Source organism: Aythya fuligula, chromosome 2, assembly GCF_009819795.1.
Source record: "Aythya fuligula isolate bAytFul2 chromosome 2, bAytFul2.pri, whole genome shotgun sequence".
Lineage (NCBI taxonomy): Eukaryota > Metazoa > Chordata > Aves > Anseriformes > Anatidae > Aythya > Aythya fuligula.
The window spans coordinates 89,844,293-89,868,181 of NC_045560.1; the positions used below are offsets into that span (position 1 = coordinate 89,844,293).

General features: G+C 39.0%; 1 protein-coding gene across 4 annotated transcripts in view; it reads left to right on the plus strand.

The window, feature by feature from the left end:
- FHOD3 (formin homology 2 domain containing 3) overlaps positions 1–23,889 on the plus strand; it is a 374,500-nt gene that overhangs the window by 284,359 nt on the left and 66,252 nt on the right. For 3 of the 4 annotated variants that reach the window (XM_032181589.1, XM_032181586.1, XM_032181588.1), the window contains exons 12-14: positions 575–955; positions 4,430–4,555; positions 15,956–16,090. In XM_032181589.1, the coding sequence (XP_032037480.1) occupies positions 575–955; positions 4,430–4,555; positions 15,956–16,090 (642 nt within the window). The remainder of the gene's footprint in view (positions 1–574; positions 956–4,429; positions 4,556–15,955; positions 16,091–23,889) is intronic. The other variant, XM_032181590.1, reaches the window with a different exon arrangement.

The window sequence follows — 23,889 nt, forward strand, 5'->3', positions numbered from 1 at the left end:
AGTATTTAACTCAGTGTAACATATCATCTGGTGTGTTGAGACTGCTTTGTGCTGCTCTGACAATGTTTACAACCTATCTTTAAGTACTTGAAAATTGTTCAGAATGTGGTTGTGAAAAGGTTTATGAAAATTTATGAAGTCTGTGGGCTAAGTACCTTCCTTTAAGCTGAGTTGCTTCCACATCTCAGTATTTCCAACCCCCAAAAGAATCCCTCTATGATACAAAGATGCATCTCCTTACTTCTGAGAAAAATAATGATTGTCTACCATTGGGAAGGTTTCTTTTTTCCTGACTCTCCTAGACTTTTTTTTTTTTTTGTATGATCCATTGATCTGTCTTTCCCCTGTTTTGCTTTTCCCTTCCCTTCCCTTCCCTTCCCTTCCCTTCCCTTCCCTTCCCTTCCCTTCCCTTCCCTTCCCTTCCCTTCCCTTCCCTTCCCTTCCCTTCCCTTCCCTTCCCTTCCCTTCCCTTCCCTTCCCTTCCCTTCCCTTCCCTTCCCTTCCCTTCCCTTCCCTTCCCTTCCCTTCCCTTCCCTTCCCTTCCCTTCCATACCACAATGTTTTCCTCCTGCAGTGAGTTCCCAGGTGCACAGGAGGCTATGAAGGAAAACCTTTCACAGTGGTGTGATTCTTCAGCCATCTCCAGTGCCATTTCTCAAGCTGAGAAGCCTCTCCCCTGTTCTAGAGCAAAGAGCTCTTCTAGCAGCTCCTCTTCTGTGCCTGATTCATCTGTCTCTCATCATAATTCTGTTCTTTCATCGCCATCTTCACCTGCGGCAGCTTTGCTAAACTCTTCCCAGAATTCATCATCATCATCCATTACTCCAAAGGCATCTCCTACGGTAGAGAAATTACCTTATGTACCACATACTCCCTTTCACCTCTTCTCATATGACTTTGAAGAGTCTCCAGCATCTGTGAAAGAAAAGGAAGCAGAGGTGATGAGGGAAAACAGGTAGATTTTATACAGCTGATACGAATTTTTAGATAAATGAATGATGCCTTTCAAGACTTTTATAGTGGTAATAATGTGCTCTCCGTGTTGTATTATTTCCAGAACATACTGTATTAGTTTTAGTCATGTAAGCCTGTGTTTTGATTTGATTGATACTCTCCCCTTGCCTTTGTTGCCTTCATTTCATCTAACTCCTCTTCAAGGTTTATAGTTGGTAAGTATCCTGGCCTCCTCTGTGCAGCAGTAGATATATAACGTGATTTGGTAGATCACACAAAGCAGCATAATTTTGCTCTCATTTACAACAGTGTAATATGTAGGCATGATTTCATGAAAATTAATGGAACTCTTCTGATGTAAAACCGAGAGAGATCAGATCAGTGCTTGGAATTCAGGGATGAAATCCTGGCTTCAAAGACTGAACTGCCAAATCCTGAATTTGTTGCTAGATTACACAGCATATCCCTGCCATGTGCAATTTCAACTAGTGCTTGTAATAAGAGAGGTAGATTAAACCCCATAAAGAGAATATAGCACTCAGTTTTCCCTCCACAACATCTGGTCATGTTCGGTTGCTCATACATTTCTCATAGTTTTTACTTTTAAATTTGATTTTTTCTCCATTCTACCCATTTAAAAACAACCACTAAGAAGTTTTTTTGTCTCAGCCTGTTTCCAATAAAACAGAATGACAAAAGGTAGCACTGAAAGCAATGTTAAAGAATCACCTTTAAAAGAAGTTAACAGTTTTTAGCTGCTTTTTCCCAATGATCAGTGCTCCTGAATTACATGCTGAAAATGTACACATATATTGTGAGCATATGTATTCCTTCCCTTTTCCAGCAATCCTTCTGAATTTCTGCTTCTGAACAAATATTTTGAATCCTTTGTTCCTTTTATTTTTTTTTATCTTTGCTTTCTAATACATGGGTGTTTTAGTTGATTTTTTATTTTGATGAAAAACTTTAAAACCATGTAGCTACTGACAGGTACCTTAGTTCCCATATCTTTCCTAGATTGCAAAATGAACACTGGGATTCCTCTGAGTTTTCATATCCCTGCATACGTGCATTTTCCCTCAGGCCTCTTGCACTCATTTATTGGTGTGTTATTGCTTCTGCCTTTGGGGTTATACTTTTTAGAGAGGATATGTAACTTAATTTCTAAATACTTCCTGCTCCTGCAAGTTTAGTATTCCTGCAGGTATTTTTTGCCTCATCATCCTTGTGCTTCTCATTTTCACATAGGATAAAGGGGTGGTGTGGGGAAGGATTGTATTCTGGTTATTTGGAGAAAAGAGCAAAGCTTGCCTAACTTTGGCAGCAATGTGTTTATAGAAGAGGTAGGTATCTCAATATCTGGGGTTTCTTCAGAGTGGAGGCTCCTGGGACAAGGCCATTGCAGTCTGTGGCGGTATATGAAACAAGAAGGGAAACTGAAAGTAATAGCCACCAGTGGAAGAAGGATAGAAAGAGAAACACCATGTATAGGACACAGGATACTGTTCTAGCTTATGTTCCAGATACCGTCTCCCTCTAAATTTGTTACAGAGGGATGCTATGTGCAGGCCAGTCCATCTAGCATAATTTTGTTTAAACTTGTAGCCCAGAGCCCATGGAAAGTGTGTTCTCTCCATTTTAATTAGAGTTATCATTGGACTAATTGAACTTCCTTGATCTGAAAAATGATTCTGCACTATGTCAGCTGTTTCAAAGGGCAGAGGAGAAGAAAAGTAAGTGTAATAATAAGGTCTGCTATCAGTTGATTGGAATTGAAATGGAGCATCCTGTTAGTGTTAGGAACTCAGAGCAACTGAATTTTGCTTTCTCACTCAGTGTGGGCCCAGGCAGGATGTTTTGTGAGCTCAGGATGCTGGAAAGAAGACCTGTGCTAGGTCTGTGCCATCGGGGGGGCTCGTCCTGCCCAGCTACACAGCCCTCCACTAGGACTGCTTTTCTAGTTCGTTTTCTTCTAGGGCAGGCATGCCATGAAGTCAGTTATTTCCCATTCAGCAAAATTCCTTTTCTAGCTCACAAATATGCATGATAGCATTTTTTCCCCCAAAATGAATCCTCAGTTCTTGGGCAGTCAGCATGGTGTCTGGAAGTTGTATTATAAAACATAAAACTGGACTGTGGCAAAAAGGGAGCATAATCCCTTCCATTATAACTTTATTTTGATTTTAGCATGGGCCTTGGCAATCAGCAATACTATTGTACCCTAAGGAATGAAGCTTGAAACTGTGAAAGTTTGCATGGCTAGATGAGGGCGTTAAATGGAGCTGAAGGAAAGCAACCACTATTTTCAAATAAAATTGCTAAGTGAGGAGAAATTACTTAGTGCTGATGTGCATGGGAGAAGAAGCAGCCCAGGAAGGATAAGGTAAAAGAGGAAGTGTTTTGCATTAGGAATTATAATAAAGAAAATTATGTTGCCCTTTTTCCTGAACTGAATTTCAGTTTTGAGTTGGCCTTGTGAAATACTTCACCTACAGTGCTTCAGATTCTTTCTAAGAGGGAAAATGGTAACTTTTGTGAAAAGAAATGTTATAATTTTTCCTAATCAGGAATCTCTACATCTCCTGGATATGCTATTTAAATACAGTGGTTAAAGGGAACATAAAAGCAACACAACAATCGCCCTTTCTGCTCAGCACAGGAGCCAGGATGAAAGCACTGGTACAAGGGACTCTGGGGAGGTGGCCATTCCAAGAGCCCTGGAAGCAATTTGTCTTTGATCAGCAAGCTCACATTGAAGCCAAGCATTTTTGTGTTGGTGTTTGGTTTAGTTGGGTTTGGTTTGGTTTTACGTAGAGGGAATGGCTGATAGAAATTCTTAAAGCCATGCTTCCAGAGACATGTCATGTTAACCATGGTGATGATTTTTTACAGGCATCGTAAGAAATGGCACATGAGCTATGACTTATGCTGGGGGAGGGGAAAGAAAATACTGCCTGCTTTAATTGAGGAGGTTGTGGATGCTTTTCATTTATAAAGCAAACATTTGCAAATTATGTATGTCCGTGTTCATATCGTGCCTTAAGAATGCTGCTGTTTGCCTTAATTTCCTTAGGAAATACTACTGCTGACATGGACTGCTGGGTCCCTTTTCTAATGGCAGGGTATCAGCTCCCAGAACAGCTAATAAATTTGAGTAACTAAGCAGTAATTTAAGTATTTCTGCTCAGAGTTGTCACTTTAGAGGACCATTCTGATCTCTCATTATTTTCCATAACAACAGTTCAGTCTTTGAATTAAGTATTTCCATGACATGGTTTATATTAAAGTGAAATGATAGGCTGCATATTTTGGAGCTGGGGTTAAAGCAATATTTTCAGAAGGTGGATATTTGAGAAAGTCTGGGGTATGGTATCATTGCCACCCCCTAAACAAGAGGATCAACTGTTACATGTCTGCTCGCTGACGGATTCTTTCTGTCTCTCCCTTTCCCCTACTTTCCTTCTCACTTCTTCAGATACAATAGCTACGGCAGCAACTCTTACTCTTCACCGCGACCTTACTCTGGTCTGAGTGCCCCTACAACACCCACTTCTCGTTATGGGACCACTCTCTCGCCGCCTCAAGAGACCAAGTCTGACAGGTTTGTACTTTTTAAAACCACCATTTTATCACAGTTACGTTACATAGAAGACAAAGGAGATAAGTATAAGCTGTCCTGAAGGGTTATTTGAAATAGCCATATCTTTTCTAATACTGGAAAGAGAACGTACAAAATGCTCAACACAGTCATTTCCCACTCATTCTCAAGTCATTTGCTCAGTTACTGCTGAAGGCTGGATATGTTTTCATCCCAATTCTGCTTCTTCCACTCAAATGGATAAAACAGAGTTGTCTCATGTATGCTGTTCTAAGTACCAAAAAAGATAATTAAAGCACATTTTATTTATTTACATGTTTTAAATTCAATTCAGACAGATCTATTTTCACTTTTATCATCTTAAATCAAGTATAAAAACACAGAAATATGCTTAGCTCAGAATTCCCTAGGCCTTAATTTTGTCCTTCCTTGATGAACATGCATGACCTATATCATCGTATTTCATTGGGGCAAAAAGTTTATTGCTGTCGGTAAAGGAAACTCATATTAACCTACTGGTTCTCCTCGCACTTATTTAAAAATTACTAAAACCCACCAGAAAAAAAAAAAAAAAACTATTTTGAACAATCAGAATACTGTTTTGAGTTATGTAATGTGCTCTGGGAAGAAAAAAGATGGGAAAATGTTATGGACATATGAAAAAGATAATCTTTCTGGCAAGAGATTTGGACCACCAGAAATTAACTGACTGTTACAAGCTGAAAGTAAGTGACAACTTCAAAGGATATCATGCTGAGATTAAGAAGGAAAGGTAGAAGTTTTTAATTATACATGCTGTCAGGATAATCTACTAATTTCCAGTTAGGCCAGATGGGCTTCAAATTGTTGCCAAATTGCCCTCTAGTTCATAAAAATCCCATCTCCCACCCCCGTGTTTGAACTGAGGGCTGTTTTTTTCAAGATCCTTTGTCTATATTCTAATTCATTTTTATTAATGACTTTTGAATATTTATATATATATGTATAGAAATACATATATATATATGTACTTGTGCATACGTATATGTGTTTGAACCTACCTATTGCCTCACATCCTTATGAATCTACTATTCAGAATGGTTCAAATTAGGCTCTTCCAGCATGTATGTATTTCTAACCATGAGGTATTGATTTAATCCTTTCTTCAAGTGAGTAATAGCATTAAGTTTATCTCTGGAGAAAGGCATTGTTTTTCATTTGTTCATCTTCCACAAATAACTTGCCTTGATTTGTCTTTCCTTATCTGAATTAAATTATTGCCAAGTGAAACCATAAGAAAAAACTCCACATCAGCATTTTTACCCACTTTTACCCTGGCAAAATAGATTCAAGATAAGCAAGAATCAAAGGTATCCTGCTGCTTCTGAATGTCGAGCTTTCTACACCCCTGCCATTGGACAGCTTCTGGTTGCTACTGCAGAAAAGAAACCCAAAAGTGGTCAAATACCGAGATGGCTAAAGATAGTTGGGCTGGTCCTGCAAGAGGCTGATCATACTGGCCCCGATCCAGTAAAGGAAGCGAGCTTTCATTTCAGCATGCGCATAAGTGCGTTGGTGGCTTGGAGCCAAAATGCCTTGGCCCCACAGGATGAAGCTGTAAAATTCACAGATTCATAGATAGTCGGGCCAGAGGGGAGCTCTGTGATCATCTGTTCCAACCTGTAATGTGTCTCACAGAAGCTAAATGAAGGCACCCCATACCTTCATTGGTTTTAAAGTGACAGTGGGTAACTCCTGGAAAGCATTCCAGTATTTATCATCGCTGCTAGGAAAATATTTCATGTTTTGGAGGCAATCTTGTCTAGCAGCATCTTACAGCCATTGCACTTTGTTCTGCTTCTCACCGAAGCTGGCAAACACTCTGCCTGCAACAAATCTCTTTTACACGTTGCTGGAGTTGCATCTCTGTCTTTCCTTCAGGTTACATTTAACAACTTTCCAGCTCACCTGATAAAATCTCTTGTTTAAATTTGTAACTTGCTATTCATGGTAGTTGATCTCATCAGTCTTTCCACATTCTTATATTTGAGGGCCTGACACATTTTGTTTATGACTCCCTGAGAAGTGTGAAAAATGCCTGTATGCCACAGCTGCATGTTGCCGGCAGAAAGGTTCCCTGATTTTTTTTTCTTGAACAATAATGAAATCAGCAGGTTTGAATGCCATTTTGCATCAAGTTATATTATTTTTGAGTGTGCTGCCAATCCAGATGTAGAGTTCAGCAGGCTTTAATGACAGGACCATTTTGAAAGGCAGAAATCTGCTCCTATTTCATTGTCCTGAAGCATAGGAGTTGCAGAAATAGCCAAGTAGAGATCCAGGGTTAGCATTTGCTCATCAGAGAGTAAGCTGTATAGTGCATAATGAAATGGTCATCGTTAATTAGTAAGTGGAAAATATTGTGAAAGCTTTCACAGCTTTCTACCAACGTGTTTGCCTTAGATTGTGTAAAAACTATTTTCTACCTCCTGGTGGCAAAAAATCTACGTGGATTCAAACAAACAAACAAACAAACAAAAGTTAAAAGATGGGTTGTAAGGTGGGGAGAGAGGAAGACTTGATAAGAAGCAGATGCATCTCTATGGTTAGCTCCAAGGTGAATTTTCTGCTTTCAGCTTAGTACATGTATTGCAGCTATCCAAGGACTCTGCAGAAGGATCCCTGTCTTTCATCATGTAGGGAAGAGCTTCAGAGGCAGTTCCTGGTACTGTTTATCTGACCTTCGAAAAGGAGGAGGAAGGAAGAGGCAGCGTTTAGAGCAGTGCCCCGCAGAATGATTCATGTGCCATTCAGTTGTCCTGACAGGCCTTTCAAAACCTTGGCTGGGTTTTGCTTATGTTAACAAGAGCTACAACCTAGGTGGAAAGAAGCAGCGTGGTTGACATTTTGACATTCATTCTTTTAAAACCCTCTTTGGCTAAGATCAGTACAGAATCAAAAAGAGCAGTATGATTCAGTGCAAAAGCAACTAGATTTTGTTCTTTGAAATACACATAGTGTATATATTTTTGATTGTACAGTAGAAGAAAAGGCTTACTTGACTGTTTCTCGGTTTCTAAATTCAGCTGCAGCCTTTTGCCAATTTCTTGCAATACTGTTCTTCTCTCTCATTTCTCTGGGTCCCCTGCGGAGAGCCATGTTTCTGAAGTGCATATTGCAGCCATGGGAATCCTGCTGAAGGAGGGCAAATTGCAGGGCACTTTCAGCTCAGCCCTTTATTAAGAAAGAAGAAGGGGTTATTGGTTCTCTCGTATCTCTCTGCTTGTGAAAGTTGCTTCTAATGCATACGAGTACAACCCAGTCCTCCTGTTTCTAACTGCCAGACTGCTTTGCTCTGTAAATATCCTGCTCCCAGTTTTCATGACTTAAATCACCAGCTAACTCTCTCCCCAATTCCCAAAGGAAGAAAAAAGTATCAATCTCAATTTCATAGCCTCATAAATTTTGCTAACAAAGGGGAATAGCCAGACGTTGCTGGAGCACACCAGGGAGAAAAACATTTTTCTGTACCTCCAAGTTTCCTTCTTGTCTGGGGGAAGAAGGTGTTTGCTGCAAGACTCTTTTGTATTTCGCTGCCTTGTGCTCACATCTAGGATATTTGTTTAGCTAAAGATTGCCTTCTCAGACTCTGAATCTAATATGGTCACTGAAACTGAAAACTTGCAGCATCAATCTACAGATCTGCTCTTTAGGATAAAAACTGGGATAACAAACTCTGTTTTTGCAAAGCTTTATAACTCCTCTTACTTTGTTTCTGGTGTTGAAGTGTATGCATTATTGACTGTGGCTTTAGTTAGAAGAGACCCTGGAGGCGTCTAACTTCTGTGGCAGAAGCGCCTAACTTGGGAATCAGCTTTGATTCATTCCATTGCCAGAAAAATATCTTTTGTTCCCTGCTGCTGTGTTTGCCAAGGTAGGTTTCATCTGATGCATTTGCCAGGAGACAGATCCCACAGGGCTTGGTAGCCACACAGTTGTGCAATTAGCCAAGCTTGAAAAAGCCTTGTTCTCAGGAGCTCATAGTCCTCATTTTCTTGTCTTTATCTGTTCAATCAAATGCCAGAAAGTTCGGCTTGGAGTCTGGATCCTCTTGGCCAGTCAGTGTGAATTTAGTCTCCACTTCTGGCTGGTCCCTCTAATGTTCCTCCGAATCTCCAAGCTTGGTAAGGACCTGTTAGGACATTTGCAAATTATTCCAGTTTGATACGCTCTCCAACATTTCCAGACCATTAGAAAATAGACTAAAGAAAGAAGAAATTTGTCACATACCTTAAACTTCCCTCTGTATTACTTTCTTTATGATCTACAGCAATAGGTTATCTTCTACTTTTTTGATAAACCTTGAATTTTGATTGTTCAACTCAATGTTCTTAATATGTCTTTTAGAGGTAGTGTGCCTTCCAGTTTATCCTTAAAGCATTTATTTCTACAACAGGTGCACACAGACACTGTGCTTAGCGTGACTGGATTGTAGGTCAATTTTCTCCGCTGATCTTAAGGATATTTTAAATACCATACTGGAAGCCTAAGCAAGAATTTCAGCTGAAGTCTATAAATACTTTTCCTTTGAATGTTGTTTCCTCTCCAGATGCCCGAAAGAGTGATTTTCTGGTAATCTGGTGCTTTTACAAATTTGCATTTCCTTTAAAAAATAAATAAATAAAAATAAAAAAGTTTGAGAATGCTAAGAGCAACTTTTCATTTAATTATTATTTTTTTTACTGAAATTAAATTTTCCTGTAACTGACTTCACCAAGGAAGTGCTGCTGGATGAAGTTTCTTGGCAGGGTCTCACCTTTTGTTTTTTGTTTTTGTTTTTTTTTTTTTTGATTAGCCATCTATTGCTAACTAAACTGCACTCTGGAGTTATCTTATTCCAGCTGTCAAGCACTGAAGAAAAGCAAGAAACCTGTGAAACTAAGCCCACTATACAGTCTACAAAGCTGCTGCTCTCCCAGGAAGAGTTCCCCTTTCCCTGGCTTTCTTTTCTTTCTGCTTCTACCATATACTGTGTCAGACCAGTGGCTGTGGCTATTTTTTCTTGTGGTAAATGCCAAGCCCATCTTTCACTCCGAATAACATAATGAGGAAGGGATAGCTTGGTACTTGATAATAGTGGCCCAGAGCAAAAGCCTCAAGTTTATTGCTGAGATTTTACTAGGAAAAGCGACCTTGGGAATTACTGGATGATTTACAATTTGGGAAGCAGCAGTGGCTTACACTGGCCGGGTTGCTCATTGAACTACTGTGTAAGCAGTATTTTTGATTGCAGCTTTGGATGCTTCATCGTATAGCAGCAGCATAGGTTTAAACAGAAAGCATGAGACAGTTTGCAGCTTCAGACTAAAATGTGAGTATTACTGACTGAACACACAGCGCGTGTGGGGGACATTGTCACCCATGGGTACCTGCAGTGCTGATATTTAGGGGACATGGATGTTAGCCTCTACCTTAGCCTACCTAAGGGAGGTCTCTGCAAGCCACGTCCAGGTGATTTGTGACTCGAAGAAGGCTCAGAAGCTGCGGGTTGGCCCCTGTCAGACAAAGACAAGCACAATTTAAAAACTGTAAATGTCAGTCTGCTCATAGTGCGTGTCTCTAAAGTCCTGGTCCATTGCCCTGGCTCTGTGCAGCTATGCCCTGTTACAGCTGCATTTTATGGAGCCTTTCAGGGCATTTTAAAGTCCAGTGTTAATCAGTTCTTCTCTTGGTCATTCTCAAGTTTCTTCCTCAAAGGAAGCCTTAGTCAGTATTTTTTTCTCTCAAATCTTTGTTTATTTTTGAGAGAAGTTACATAAAGATTCCTCAAGTAATGTTTAGTCTGTTTGCAAAATCCTATATCAACACACTTTTGAATTTGCCATGTCATATAGAGAGACATAACACAAGGAGAGTTTCTTTAACTGTGAAAACCAATATGGCTCTTGGCAGCTTTGCCTCCTTTTTTGTCTCTTTGTAAGCTGGAAAGCGGATTTATTTGGTTAAAGCCGAGAGGCATTTAGAGTTACTTGAGGCCTGTCTTAGACTGGGAGCTGCCAACTGTTGTTCCCTTTTTGAAACCTTCCCATGACTGCTGGAGCAGGAGCACATTGGGAAAAAAATGAGTAATTAGTGCTTGCTTATTGAGATTATTAATGATTCTGACCCTTGTTATATTAAGGAAAGTTCTGAATATTAACTTAATGATCTAAAGGGATTTCATCTCATATGTCAACTGTTCTTTCATTTTAGCTCCTAAAATAAGCTTTTGTATTTTGTCTTCTTGCTGTAGATATCCACTTCCATTTAGCAAATTTTAAAAATTCAACTAACAGAGGAAAATGCAGCCACAAAAGAAGATCTTTCCAAATCTAATGAAGAGCATTTGAAGCTGATAAATGAAAATTTCATGTTACAAAGTGGCTTAGAATAAGACAGATATACTTTCTCTGTTTTTTAACAAGATTATAATAATTCAGGTCCCTTATTCACTCTTGCAACATATTGTCGGGTAACTGTCAGATATCTTGTCTCACAGAGCTTTTTATTATCATGATTACTATTTCATTGTTGTATCAAATGCAGTAGGTCAGGTGAGCTGAATTTTTCTTCAGAAGTGTTTTGGCCTACAGGCAATGTTTTTATTTTGTATCCTCAGCCCTGTTATATTTTTGTCACCCCTTCCTTCCTTCCTTCCTTCCTTCCTTCTTTCCTTCCTTCCTTCCTTCCTTCCTTCCTTCCTTCCTTCCTTCCTTCCTTCCTTCCTTCCTTCCTTCCTTCCTTCCTTCCTTCCTTCCTTCCTTCCTTCCTTCCTTCCTTCCTTCCTTCGTTTCCTTCCTTCCTTCCTTCTTTCCTTCTTTCCTTCTTTCCTTCTTTCCTTCTTTCCTTCTTTCTTTTTTCCTTCTTTGCTCTTTCCTGTCTTCTTCCAAGGTCATAATGGTACGGTACAGACCTATAATCACAAATCCCTAGACTTGGACATACTCTTGCTGTGTGTTTTCTTTCTGGAATGAGAATGTAATAGCTTATCTTGTTTAGCTTTTGCTGATTTTAACAGCAGGCAGAACAAAGCTTTTCTTGGTATTTTTATATTAACAGTCCATTCTTAATAGCCTTGTGTTCTCTTTGAGACTAAAAATAGTTGTCAGAGCAAGGATCCTTCTGGATTATGTTTTTGGAATTGAACAAATGTTTGATATTACCATTCCGTAACATAAGACACCAACATTAAAATGCTGGCATATATTAGCTGTAACCCAGTTTTGTGAGTGATCACTGTTATGCTTTCATTGAGCATTCACATATTCTTTTCTTTTAAAATCTCTTAACATTCAGTGCCAGATTCTTATTTTCTTTTTTTATTTATTTATTTTTTTTCTTACATACCCATTTTTAAAATGCAGCCTAAAGCAGTGTGACTTGAGCATTCCTGAGGCCCAGAGGTCTCATCACCCTTTAGAAAGCATCAGACCACCAAAATTATCTAAAGGCTTAGCCAAGCATTCCTGCCAGCTGGTTTGGCCAATCTCACTTCCATTTGCAACTCAACCATGAGTTCAGTGAAAGAGAACATTACATTTACTTTAAGCATTATTGCACAGAGAGAGAAAAAAAAAAAAAAAAAAAAAAAAAGGTTTTACAGACCAACCAGACGTGGAAAAATCTGTTTCCAAATTGTTTAGAGTGTTTGAGAAGTACATCTTACCACTTGCCTTCCCTTCTGGCTGTTAAACACCTGTATACAACCTGAAAGTAACACCTGTTTTCTCCAGTTTTAGTTATGTAGGAAAAGAAGGATAGAACATATTAAATCCTAAAATCTGCTCATTTGCAGTTGCAGTTTACATTAAAATACATCTGAATACCAATTTGGTTACAGTGTTTGATAGAAGCAGCGAAGCTGTGAGCTTACTAAAATAAGGCAAATCTTAGCATTTGATGTGAGGTGTGGTCTTCAAGAAGGGGAAAGGGGTCCAGCTGAGTGGCCTGGGCAGGATCTGACCACAAAGCAAGCACTAACCCAGCTCTATCAGTGCTGTTTCATTGCCTGGTGCTTTCTAAATGTGACTGGAACCCCTGACTATCTGTGCCTTAAGAAGTCAGTGCCACAAAATGAGTGAGCTAACTATCCCCACCTCTTTCTATCTTTCTTTGAGGTGCTTTACAGTTACCTAGAAGGAGGCTGTAGGAAGGTGGAGATTTGTCTCTTCTCCCAAGCACCAAGTGATAAGACAAGACCAAATGTCCATAAGTTGTGCCAGGGGAGGTTTAGGTTGGTTATTAGGTGAAATCTCTTCACTGAAAAGGTTGTGAAGTATTGGAGCAGGCTGCCCAGGGAAATGTCAGAGTCACCATCCCTGGAGGTTTTCAATGTAGATGAAGATGTAAATGTAAAAGTAGAGCTTAGTGACATGATTTAATGGTTGACTTGGCAATGCTAGGTTAAGGGTTGGACTTCATGATCTTAGAGGTCTTTTCCAACCTAAATGAGTCAATGATTCATTGTAATATGGCAGTCCAGAAGTGACTGCATTTGAGACGTGAATTGGTTCAAATATGTGTGTGTGCACTACAGTCTAGCTTGCAACTCAGCTGAAGTATGGGGTCCTTAAATAACCAGTGGGAAGTAGGAAGTTTTGGCTAGTTACTGTTGATTTGATTAGTTTCCAAGAGGTGGCAAACTAATAGGGCAATAGGGCATATGGATGTTCAGCAATTTCTTAGATGTTGTGTTTTGTGTTTTTTTTTCTGACTATAAGCCTGTGGATCTTTTATTTAGATTGCGAAGCTGCTGTTCATACATCTGCAAATATTAACCAAGTGAACAGTGCTAGCCAAACTGCTCTAGATCAGACCTCCAAACAAGGTGTTTTGGCATGTGGAGACACTTTACTACTAGGGTCAGGTTAGAATCCTATACGCACGACTGAGCTGCACATCTCCCTACAATTTCCCTGTAATCCCTTGGATAAGAATTTGTATTCACTATAGAGCCCCAAAGAGCTTAGTCAGAGCTCAAGGTTTCCAACCTGCTAGACGCTGTGCAGACTACAATCACTCTGTGAGTCTCTCAGCATCACCCCATCCTTTCCCTTCATTTTCCTTCAGGTTTTATTAAGTCAAACCTTCCTTTGATTCTAAATGGAGATTGCAGATTTAACGAAGCTAAATGGGATGGGACAGCAAGTTAAATACATGGAGCATACACTTGGTAGGAACCAAGGTTTTCACCATCTCTTCCAGTTCATTTCCAAATGGTTTCAAGTGGAGACACTGTCTGGTTTTCCACATCCTAGACCATTTTCTGATGATTGCTATGGTATTTCACACTACCACAGGGATGGATCTCTGATTTTTTAGCCTTAGTACAGTGGTGCCACTCTTTTCGCTGAGAGCTTTCTCTTGCAGCATGTACTAAAAGGTCAAGAGTTAAAATCAATTTAAAGTATGCTTAAGGAAAAAATTCACCGCACGTACTTGACTGTCAGGGGTTGGGGATTTTTTCCCCCCTTTTTCTTAGCGCAGAGGAATATTGGAGATTTTTATGGTTTTGAGTGTGATCCAGCATTGATACTGTAGCTCTGGAGGAGTGCCAGAAAGGAGGCTTACAGAATATCAAGTTTTATACCATCTTATGTAATGTTTATGCGGGTGGGATATAACATATTGAAATTCAATTTATTGAATTTATTGAAATTATATTCATACTGCCCTGCTTCCAGTAGGGCTGAAATGGCAATGTTCTGTGACATTGCTGCTCACACAGACGTAGACACTCCGAAGATTGTTTTGCATTATTATTTTTGTTTTCTCCTACACCTATTTTCCCTGGTGAACTAATGACATTACACAAAATGCCTATATTTTGCACCCATAGGCATGTAAATGAAAAAGGAAAAGGGTCAGAGTTTTTAATAATAATGAAAATTTATTCAGATTTCCATTGCTGGTTTGAGACACATCCTTTATACAGGGTTCAGTCTCTTTAAAAAAAGAGGCAATAACTATTTCTTTCATTAATCCTTTCATAGCAAAACTCATGTTACAACAATGCACAGAAACTGCTCTACATGAGCTATGTCTTCTTGATTTTATCAGTCTAATTCAATCAGTGTGGATACATTTACATCTGTATCAAGCTATCCTGTATAATTTAGATATTTCCTGTCTGAGAGACAGACAGACACGCACATTTGCTCTGAGGGAACTCTCATGCCATGTGAAAGGTTGGTGGTACCACTACCACCACTTTGGGGAAAAGGTGTGCAAGAGGAGCCACTCTCCTAGCCAAAGTAGTAGGTGCAGTTAAATAATAATAGTAATAATAATAATAACAGTAATCTGTGGCCAGTCTCCCGAGCAATAGCTAAAAGTTTGATATGCATTGCTAGTGGTGACACTTTAGACCTCTTCATTACAGTAACCTACTGTGGAGCATCTAGTTTTTGGTTATGGTAAGAGGACTGCAAATTAGTGCCCTTTTGGACTTATTCTTGATTAGCCATAAAGCAGCTTGTTCTTTTTGTTCACTGTGGACAGAAGAACAAAATGGGCTAAACAGCAAAAAATTTAAAAAAGAGTTAAGCTCTGAAATGAAGCTTCATTATCAAGAGCTTCTGAGGCAGGTCAGACAACAAGTTTTCAGGAATGGTTTGAAAAGCCTAAATCCTGCCTTGGGCAAGGCAAGGAAAATAGGTAATCTATTCTCTTCCAGCCCCATTTCATCTGATTTTTTAATAACTATTTTGATTACACTTAATGATTGTTATAGCTAGCTGTGCTGTTCCTGTGTATTTTATTTACATGTTCCTACACATGATTCATTTTGCCTTTACATCACAGGCAGCAAAGAAATTATGATAACAGAATTTGGTAACAAGTAAAGGAAAAATAAGCCCCTACTTAAGAGAGCATTCATTGCTGAAGGGAGCTTCTGAGATCTTCTTCTATTTGTGTTTTTCTGTGTACAGGACTCTCAGGTGTTTATGACACACCTGTTTTTAACATCACTGCATAAGACATTTGGGAAGTACTTGAAAAGTATTTCAGGCTTTTTTTTTCCTTCTAAATTTCAAAAATCCATTACAGGGTTCAGTTTTTCCATTAACAGGATTAAAAAAAGGAGAAAAAAAGATTTAGGAAATACTGCAATTTGAAATATGCTGAAGAATTCTCACAGGTACTTTTTTATTTGTACTTCATAAACTTGGCAAGATATGAAATCTACCCGACCTGTGATTCTTAAGATCATCATAGTATCTAAAATCAATTTAGCAATAAGATACTTAGTCAGCGGTTTGAAATATAAATGTCATGTCATTCTCTTGGTTGGGATTATGTTACTTGCTGAATGATTGCTACTAACGTTTTGCCAATATAATCAATAAAAGTGACATTGAGAAATCTGATCTCTTTTTTCTGCAGGCCAGCTTTGGGTGGTCTCCTTACATCATCTTTTCGGCAGCACCAGGAGTCCTTGGCAGCAGAAAGAGAAAGACGACGTCAAGAGAGAGAAGAAAGGTTGCAACGAATAGAACGTGAAGAAAGAAACAAATTCAAGTAGGAACCATATTCACTATCACTCTGTTGTCTTAACATGATGGGTCCATAAATCATTGAGACATTTAATTGCAAAATAATTGAATTGCTGAATAGTTCATGGATATCTTTAGATACCTTTCTTGATATGAGTATCTTAAGAACTGATATATTAAACACATTCCAATGAATTTTGTCATTAATAAACTAGCACATTCTTCCAGACAGTTATATATTTGCCAATTATTCAGGCTGGATATCCACACAGGCAAAGTTTGTTAGCTCATATGCTCCTTCTCAAAGTACAGTCTCAGTGAGGCATAGGTTTGAAGGTGAAACAGTGGAAGGAATTTATCAAGAAGGAAAGGGACAACACTGAGACATCTTTTTGCTTTCATGTTTTGCAAAGTAAAAGCATTTTTTTGTCTGGGGGTATACTTATTCCTGCTTTTTTTTTGAGCATGTATCTCTCCTTCCTGGAAACGGCAAGTGAAAGAAAATAATTATAAAATTATTGCTCAATCTGTGGCCAGACAAAGGCGCCATCTGAATATAGGACTCTGCATTTTCACATCTAAGACAATATCATAGGATCCCAAGATATCTTGAGGATAATAAGTAGTAAGTCCTCTCTTCCTGTTACATACATGTCTGGAAATCTCAGTACAGGCTGCAAAGACTGCAGTGGGCTTAGGACAGATAAGGTGCCTATTGCTGAGATGTCATGCCTACCATATGAAGAGTGTGCACTGAGAAAGAATTTTGTTTTCTTTTTTCGTAGTTAGGAGTGAAAAGTAAGCATATTTTCAGCAGTCAGAAGATATAATGCAGTAATCTAAATAATGGTAGGATAAATGTTTTGTTGCCTGAGAGTTGCTATTTAGGGAAAAGATGGCACTGGGTTTCATGTGAGTTTGTTTATTAGTATGCAGGATTGTTTTCACTGTAATCATCTCTAGTAAGAAGTGGAAATGGTTTGTGTCATAGTGAATTTGGAAAGAGGAATAACTTGCTAGTGGTTGGTTGCTTGGTTGAAGGAGATATTCTACTGGCTCCAGAAGATAGCTAGTTTGGAAGAAAATAAGAGGTGGAGGGAAGGTGGAAGAGCACCATAATAGGATCTTTGGCAGCCAACAGCTTCCCAAGTTCTCCTGAAACGGAATCAATCAGGTCTCAGTCCTCAAGCGTCTTCCAAAAACTTTCCCTCTAAGTAGTATCATCAGGCTGCAGCAGGCTGTCGTGGAAAGCCAACATGATCTTTCAGAAAGGAAACTCCCAGGCCAAAAAAAGCCACCAGGACATTTGGCAGCTTGACCTGTTTGAAAAACAGATCTACACTTTCCACTAAAGGTTGGCTACAGTAGTTGTTCTGTCACTGAAAGAGCTTCCTTAAAGTCAACTACTTTTTTTTTTTTTTTAATTTTATTTACATCTTCATCCCATTACTTCAGATTCAGAAACTGGTTAACTAAATGTCATGACTGTTACATACTTATGACAACAATTTTTCAATACCCAGTGTTTTTATCTTTCATATTTGAGTTCCCTGGTCACCCAAAAGTTATAGCTTGTGTTTGAGTAGAGGAGGGTCTCCAAAGCCACCAAACTTTTCAGATGGCATCCCACAGTTGATTAAACAGTACAGAAGGAGGAGGACAAAGCCACAGCAAACAGTCGTGGACAGTTTTGTAAGAGTTCTTGGGATTTCATTATCATATCATCAGTCTGGCTGGAAACCCAGCCCCTGAAGATGTATTTTTGATTAAAAATAGCACTTCCAATTCACAGCCTTTAAACTCGTGAGCAGTACTGGATTTACCATCATGACTCATGTGTTGTCTCATTCTTTCCAACTGTGCCTTGACAACGTTGCACTAGATTCTGGCACCATTATTGACAAATTGAGAATAATTTAGAGGGGAGCATCACCAGTTGTGAAAGAGCTTGTTTTTAGGAGAGGTGTTAAAATTCTTTAAAAGCTACTACTAGCAAAAGGAAAGCTTTACAAAATTAATATTTTTTCTCAGTAGGACTATTGTTCCTATTCCATATGTAGAACAACATGACCTAAAAAGAGAGGGCTACGCTTCAGCTGTAGGGAGAGGTGGAAGTAGTCAGAGGATACAAGTAATTCCTATGTTTTCCTGCTGAAAAAAATCCTAGTTAATTTTGTTTGTTTGTTTGTTCATTTTTTTTACTTAGGGGTTATTCCCATAGTTATTTTTATTGCAAATAATACTCTGAAAATATCTTTAAAGTATAATCAGTTCAGTGACTCAAAAGAACATGGAGATGGTCTGAAACAATAAGATATGTTCCATGTTAATGCTGACTTCTGAAGGGTAGCTGCAAAGAGGTGTTTGATAGCAATATAGATGGCAGGTAATTTATTTTATGACACAATACAAAGAGAAAAAACAGTGTATTCTTCAGAAATGGGATGGTTCTGAAAATTTTTCTGGTACTCATAGGTTACAGTGGGGAAGAACCTAACATTCTCAGCCATTGTATCCAGCAGATTCATCTAAATATTAAAATATATTGTGCGGAACTATTTTGCTGTGTTATCATGGCAGGCTGGGTGTTCATTGAGTTCTGCTCTTCTCTGAATTAAATTTTCTTGCTGAGGAATTTTTAATCTGTGGATGTGACAGGCCTACCTGAGGTTACAGTGCCCAGGCATCCTGCAAAGTTGACTTGGCAGAAATTAAGTATACAAGTTACTTGAGGGGCTGAGAAAGGGACAGATGAATTAAAAGGAGGTTTGTGTCTAGAACTCAGGGTGAAAAACAAAGAAGTGAAAGGATTTCACCTGTCAGATGATCTTGAATGTACTTTAAAAGATTGTCCTACTTGGTAATGCCAAAGGCCCAGATAGTCTGTTCTTCTGTTTCTAGCTGTGGCAACTACCATACAATTAGGAAAGGTGTATTAGAAGCAGGTTAAGGAGTCTGCTCCTCGCCTTGATACAACATCCCAGATACCAGCAATCATTGTTTAAGGGCGTTCCAGATGGAGCTAGTGAATAATTGTTTAACAGCCACTAATGGGCTTGCTTCTTAAGAAAGAGACCAATTCCTTTTGTCTAATTCCAGGTATCAAGTTTCAAAATGTGCTTCAAGTTATTATTATTATTTTATTTTTTTTATTACTTCTAATGACTATCCAAACTGTGTAATGGGTGTGCACATATATGTGTGGTAACGTGTACTTAGCTACTTTTCAGCATTTTTTCAGAGGACAAAATCTAATAACTTTGGCTGAAAACAGCCTTTGTTGTTTCTGATAAGGTTTCTTGTGCTGCTCTTGGTTTCTCCTACTGTACTTCTGCTGCTTACTTTATTCTTTTGGTTTCCTCTGCAACTTAATGCAATTCTCTTTTTAGCCGTGATTATTTAGACAAAAGAGAAGAACTAAGACAAGCAAGAGAAGAGAGGTCTGTATATGCTGCATCCATCCTTCCCTTTGGTTGTTTCCACTTCCTATACTGTGTAGCTGTTGTGTACTTACACTAACTATGCATGCACAGAACACTTTCATTCAAAAAGAACTCTATAAGAAAGCTGTTGTGTTATTAAAGAGGAAAATCAAGTCCAGCTGTAAGCACAGCAATAAATAAGGAGCAGTGGGACGGGAAAGCATAAGAAAGATTGATGATCTATCTTTTATCTATTTGTGTGGGAAATAAGTTTACTTGATTTGCCTCAGAAATTTGCCCAAATTTAGTGTAGTTATAAATTGAACAAGCCTGTCTTTCTCACCCAGTGGGTCCCAAGCTTTCTGGAGGGTCAGAAAAGGCAACTGAGGATAAAGGAAAGAAAGTGGGATAACAAGCATTGGAAAACTGCCACTACAGGCTGATGGAAGTGGGTCTGACCCACTCCCAGTGTTTTTAATCTTTCAGGGCCAAGTTTTCTTTGCCAGTCTTTCTAAACATCTGTTAGTAAATTATAAAGCTTAGCAGCATTTGTCATTAAGACATTGTTTTAGTTTTATTTAGATAGCATATTTAAAGGGACTGAGCTTTTTTCTTTTTTCTTTTTCTTTTTTTTTTTTTTTTTTTTAACATTCAATTAAATAGTTTAGAAACTCTGGGCTAGTCTGGGAGCTATGTGCTTATGAAAACACATTTTTCAAGGAATACTTGAATAAAGACCTTTGCCTTTCGGTAGCTTCATCTCTGCTTCCACTAGTAATTACACCCTGGAGGGATCTCTTGTTTTTACCTGGAAAATATGCACATTACTGAACAAATAGTAGATGAAAAATCATCCAGATTGCTTCAATACTGCTTTAATGGCCCTCTAGAGGTTGCTATATAGAGATACTTTCCTGAATTATATTATCAGACTGTGAGAGCAGTCTTCTCAGCAATTGTTGTGATGCTTTTTTTTTTTTTTTTTTCATAAGCTCATCATACACCAGGAGGCATTTTTTTTTTCTGCAGATGGAAGTCTCATCTGCCAGCATATCTGTTGTGGCTAAAGTAACTGTATTAAAATATGATTTTGACATCTCTAAGAGTAACAAACGTTTGATGATCATTCTTTGTCATTCTAGACACAATTACAAATTACTTGAAGGCATTTTCTAAAATGAAATGCATCTGAGCACATAAGCATCATACACAGATCTCAGCTGATTACCACTTTTTGCAGCAAGCATGCTCATCAGCAAGACTTGAAACAAATTAAGTGAGCTCTCCAGCACTTTCAGGTTGTAATGGAACACACCAAGTCAACTGGAGAAGTTTTTTGGAAATGCTTACCAGCAGACTATCATTGCTGTGCAGTCTGAGACAATTTTATTCATCAATAATAGTGTCCCTCTGTCATTAGGGGTTTTTTGAACTGAAACGTTTCAGTTCTTCCCCATAAAGAAGAAAGACACATTTGCTTTGACAGAATATAAATATTGGAGAAAATTCCTGCAAGTGAGGCCAGACATCAGTAGTCTATTACATTGTCTTCCTGTAACTTTTTTTTTAAATTACCATTTTTGCACCAATGAAGTTTCATTTCATATGGCAAGTTGAATTTTGACTTGTTTTAAGAGAATGCAAGGACAATAAGAACATGTTATATCCAAAGTGTTCAAATCTTATTTAAAATCTATCAGTTAGGAAAAATAAAAGGAAAGATTATTGAGCATGTACAGAAGGACTGTTTTGTCTAAATTTTCTTAAATCTGTGATGCATCCTGTGTACTGTCACATCACCCTTGAGCTCTGGAGTACAGGCACCCATGTTTCCAATGCTTCTGGGTGGCCTCTGTATCAGGGAGAAAAAAGGGTGCAGTCTGAAGGGTTCAGCACCATTCATTTTATGTGCTCTTTCTGTTCGATGATTTGAGGTTTTTCACTTTGCTTGGTTGGGTATTTTCCAGTGGTAGTTTAAAAATAACCCAGCAAAGGTGAGCTTCCAAACCCTCTCTAGTGTGATTTACAGCTTCGATGGGATGGGTCTGCTTTCCACCCAGCGACTCTGTTGGCCCAGAAACATTTTAAGTTGTCCTCAGGGCATTGCCCTGAGACATAGAAAACTCACAATATTTTTGTCTACTTGAAGATGAAGAAGTGGAATGTAATCTTCACGAGACATACCAAATGGATAGCCCACAAATTTTTGGCTCTTCGCCTATAGAAATGAGTCAGCACAGGCGAGAGGATGGCTGCTGTTTTCCATGATTTGCAGGAGTATGGCAGTATACACAGGGGCAAGGCATCGATCCTATACTGGAGGGACTAAATGCAGTGGAGGGATGGTACCTCGTCCTTTCATGAGACCTTCATGAGACCTTGTGTATTTGATGCTGGTATTTATTCAGCGCTGAGACACTGGGTTGAAACAAGAAATCCCATAAATATATGTTGTTTATCGAGTGTGGAGCATTAATAACTGATTGTAGAACGATTTTATTTCCTGGTTAAATTGCCACATCTGCTTATTAGCTTGCCCATTTGATAACTGGTTATGCTCCTGTGCTGCCATGGGAGCTGCCATTCTGGTTTCCTTTTTTTCTTCCAGTATAATGAGCAGATATATTTTGAGAAGGCACATTTTCGTGGTAGTCCTCTGCTCTGCTGGTTAACTGTGAAGTACACAGCAACAGAAGCTAAAATGGTAAAACAGCCAAAAAAAGAGCTGGGGACAATAAAACATTGTGGTTCCCCTGTTACCGAAGGATCTATCCAGATCTTGGTTGGCAAACTGCAAAAACCCCCGTTGCAGCCAGCTGGGCTGTACCTGTGTTAGCGAAGAGATCAATTCGAGTGGCTCTTTGTGAGACTGGAGTCCCGTCTGCTCTAATTGCGAGGAGCTGGAAGACGCAGTGTGGAAGTGACCAAAGTGAAAAGAAAGACTGGTTTCATTAGCTGTAACAAAACATTATGCTAATGCCGGCAGAAGGCTTTCTCCTCTATTGAAAAGGCAAAAATCATTCTTTAGAATTGGCTTCATGTTAGAACTGTAAACAGTTCCTATTTTATAACCATACAAGTATGTGGCTTGTTATATTTTCATCCAGAGTCCGTAGGGGTTCTTTCTCTTGCAGAATTTGTTCAAAGCGTGTGCATACCTCTGGAGGAATAAAAGAAAATAAGTTTGTTCTTCATTGTTGCTGTTTGCAATAAAGCAAATTGCCTCTGAAAACACAAGAAGTGCTCTTCAAAGCCACGTTTCTTTTTGTGCTCTGTATGGATGTTTGCAAACGTGCATGTGTGTGTGGTTACCATATGTACTAAGCATGTTTGTTGCCCCATGTGGCTGACTCCTGTACCCTTCCTGCTTTTAATGCGCACTTGTACACTAATTCAGGCTGTCAGGGAGGCAGGCTGGGGGAGGAGAGGTGTTCCCTGTTATGAAGTGTTTACAACAGTGGGTTAGAGGAGGATGACCACAGCGTTTCAGGGACGTAAGCAGTAGTCTTGATTAACCTGTTTAACAGTTCACTTGTGGGCAAGGCAAACAGTCTAAAGCCCGATCCAGCTGTATTCATGGCTTTATTCGTTAGCAAATAATGGTGGATAAAATTAGCAGACATCTGGAAGAGGCACGTATTTCAAAGTTATTCTGGTCGAAATGTATAAAGCACACTATGAAGAATATGATTGGTAGCTGGTCTTAATAAACAGTTAGTGAGTTCTGCCTGCCTAAAATGCAAAACAGATGTATCTTTGTTCTTTTAAAGTGACTTTGATGAATAAACTACATGTGACGTCAGGTCCAAGCTATTGGATGTCTGAGTCCGGCAGAGAAATTTTTTAGAATAGAAAAAAAGAAAACTTTCCATTGTAGGCTCCGGAGAGAACAAAGTGAATTCCAGTGCATTGCTCTCAGAGCAAATAGAAGCAGGTTCAGAGACTTGAGATAGTCAATCCAAACATTTATTAGTGGTATTATTTTCAGGGAGATCTGTTTTTGTCTGCTGCACTGAACCATTTTCCTCTCCTTGCAGCAAGTCTCAGACTTTGGCTATTTGCATCAGTATTAAGGGGCTCTGGCTTTGGAGGTCGTTTTTTTTTTTTTTTCTTTTCCCCTCCCATTTTAGTTTTGGGAGAGGGAGGGCTGGGAGGAGGAGGAGGTGAAGGAGGAGGGTGAAAAGGAGGACAGACAAATGCTTCCAAAAGGAGAAGGACTATGCAGACACAATACTATATCTGAGGACTCTTTAATTCTGCTGCTTTTTGCTTTTGTTTTGTCATGAGCAATTTAACATTTTTCAGGGCAATAGTTTTTGCTTTGGTGTGCATTTTTTGGCAGACTGACCAAGCATTCGGTTCAGTGCTGTACACCTTGTGTCAGGAAGTCAGCTCACTCTCT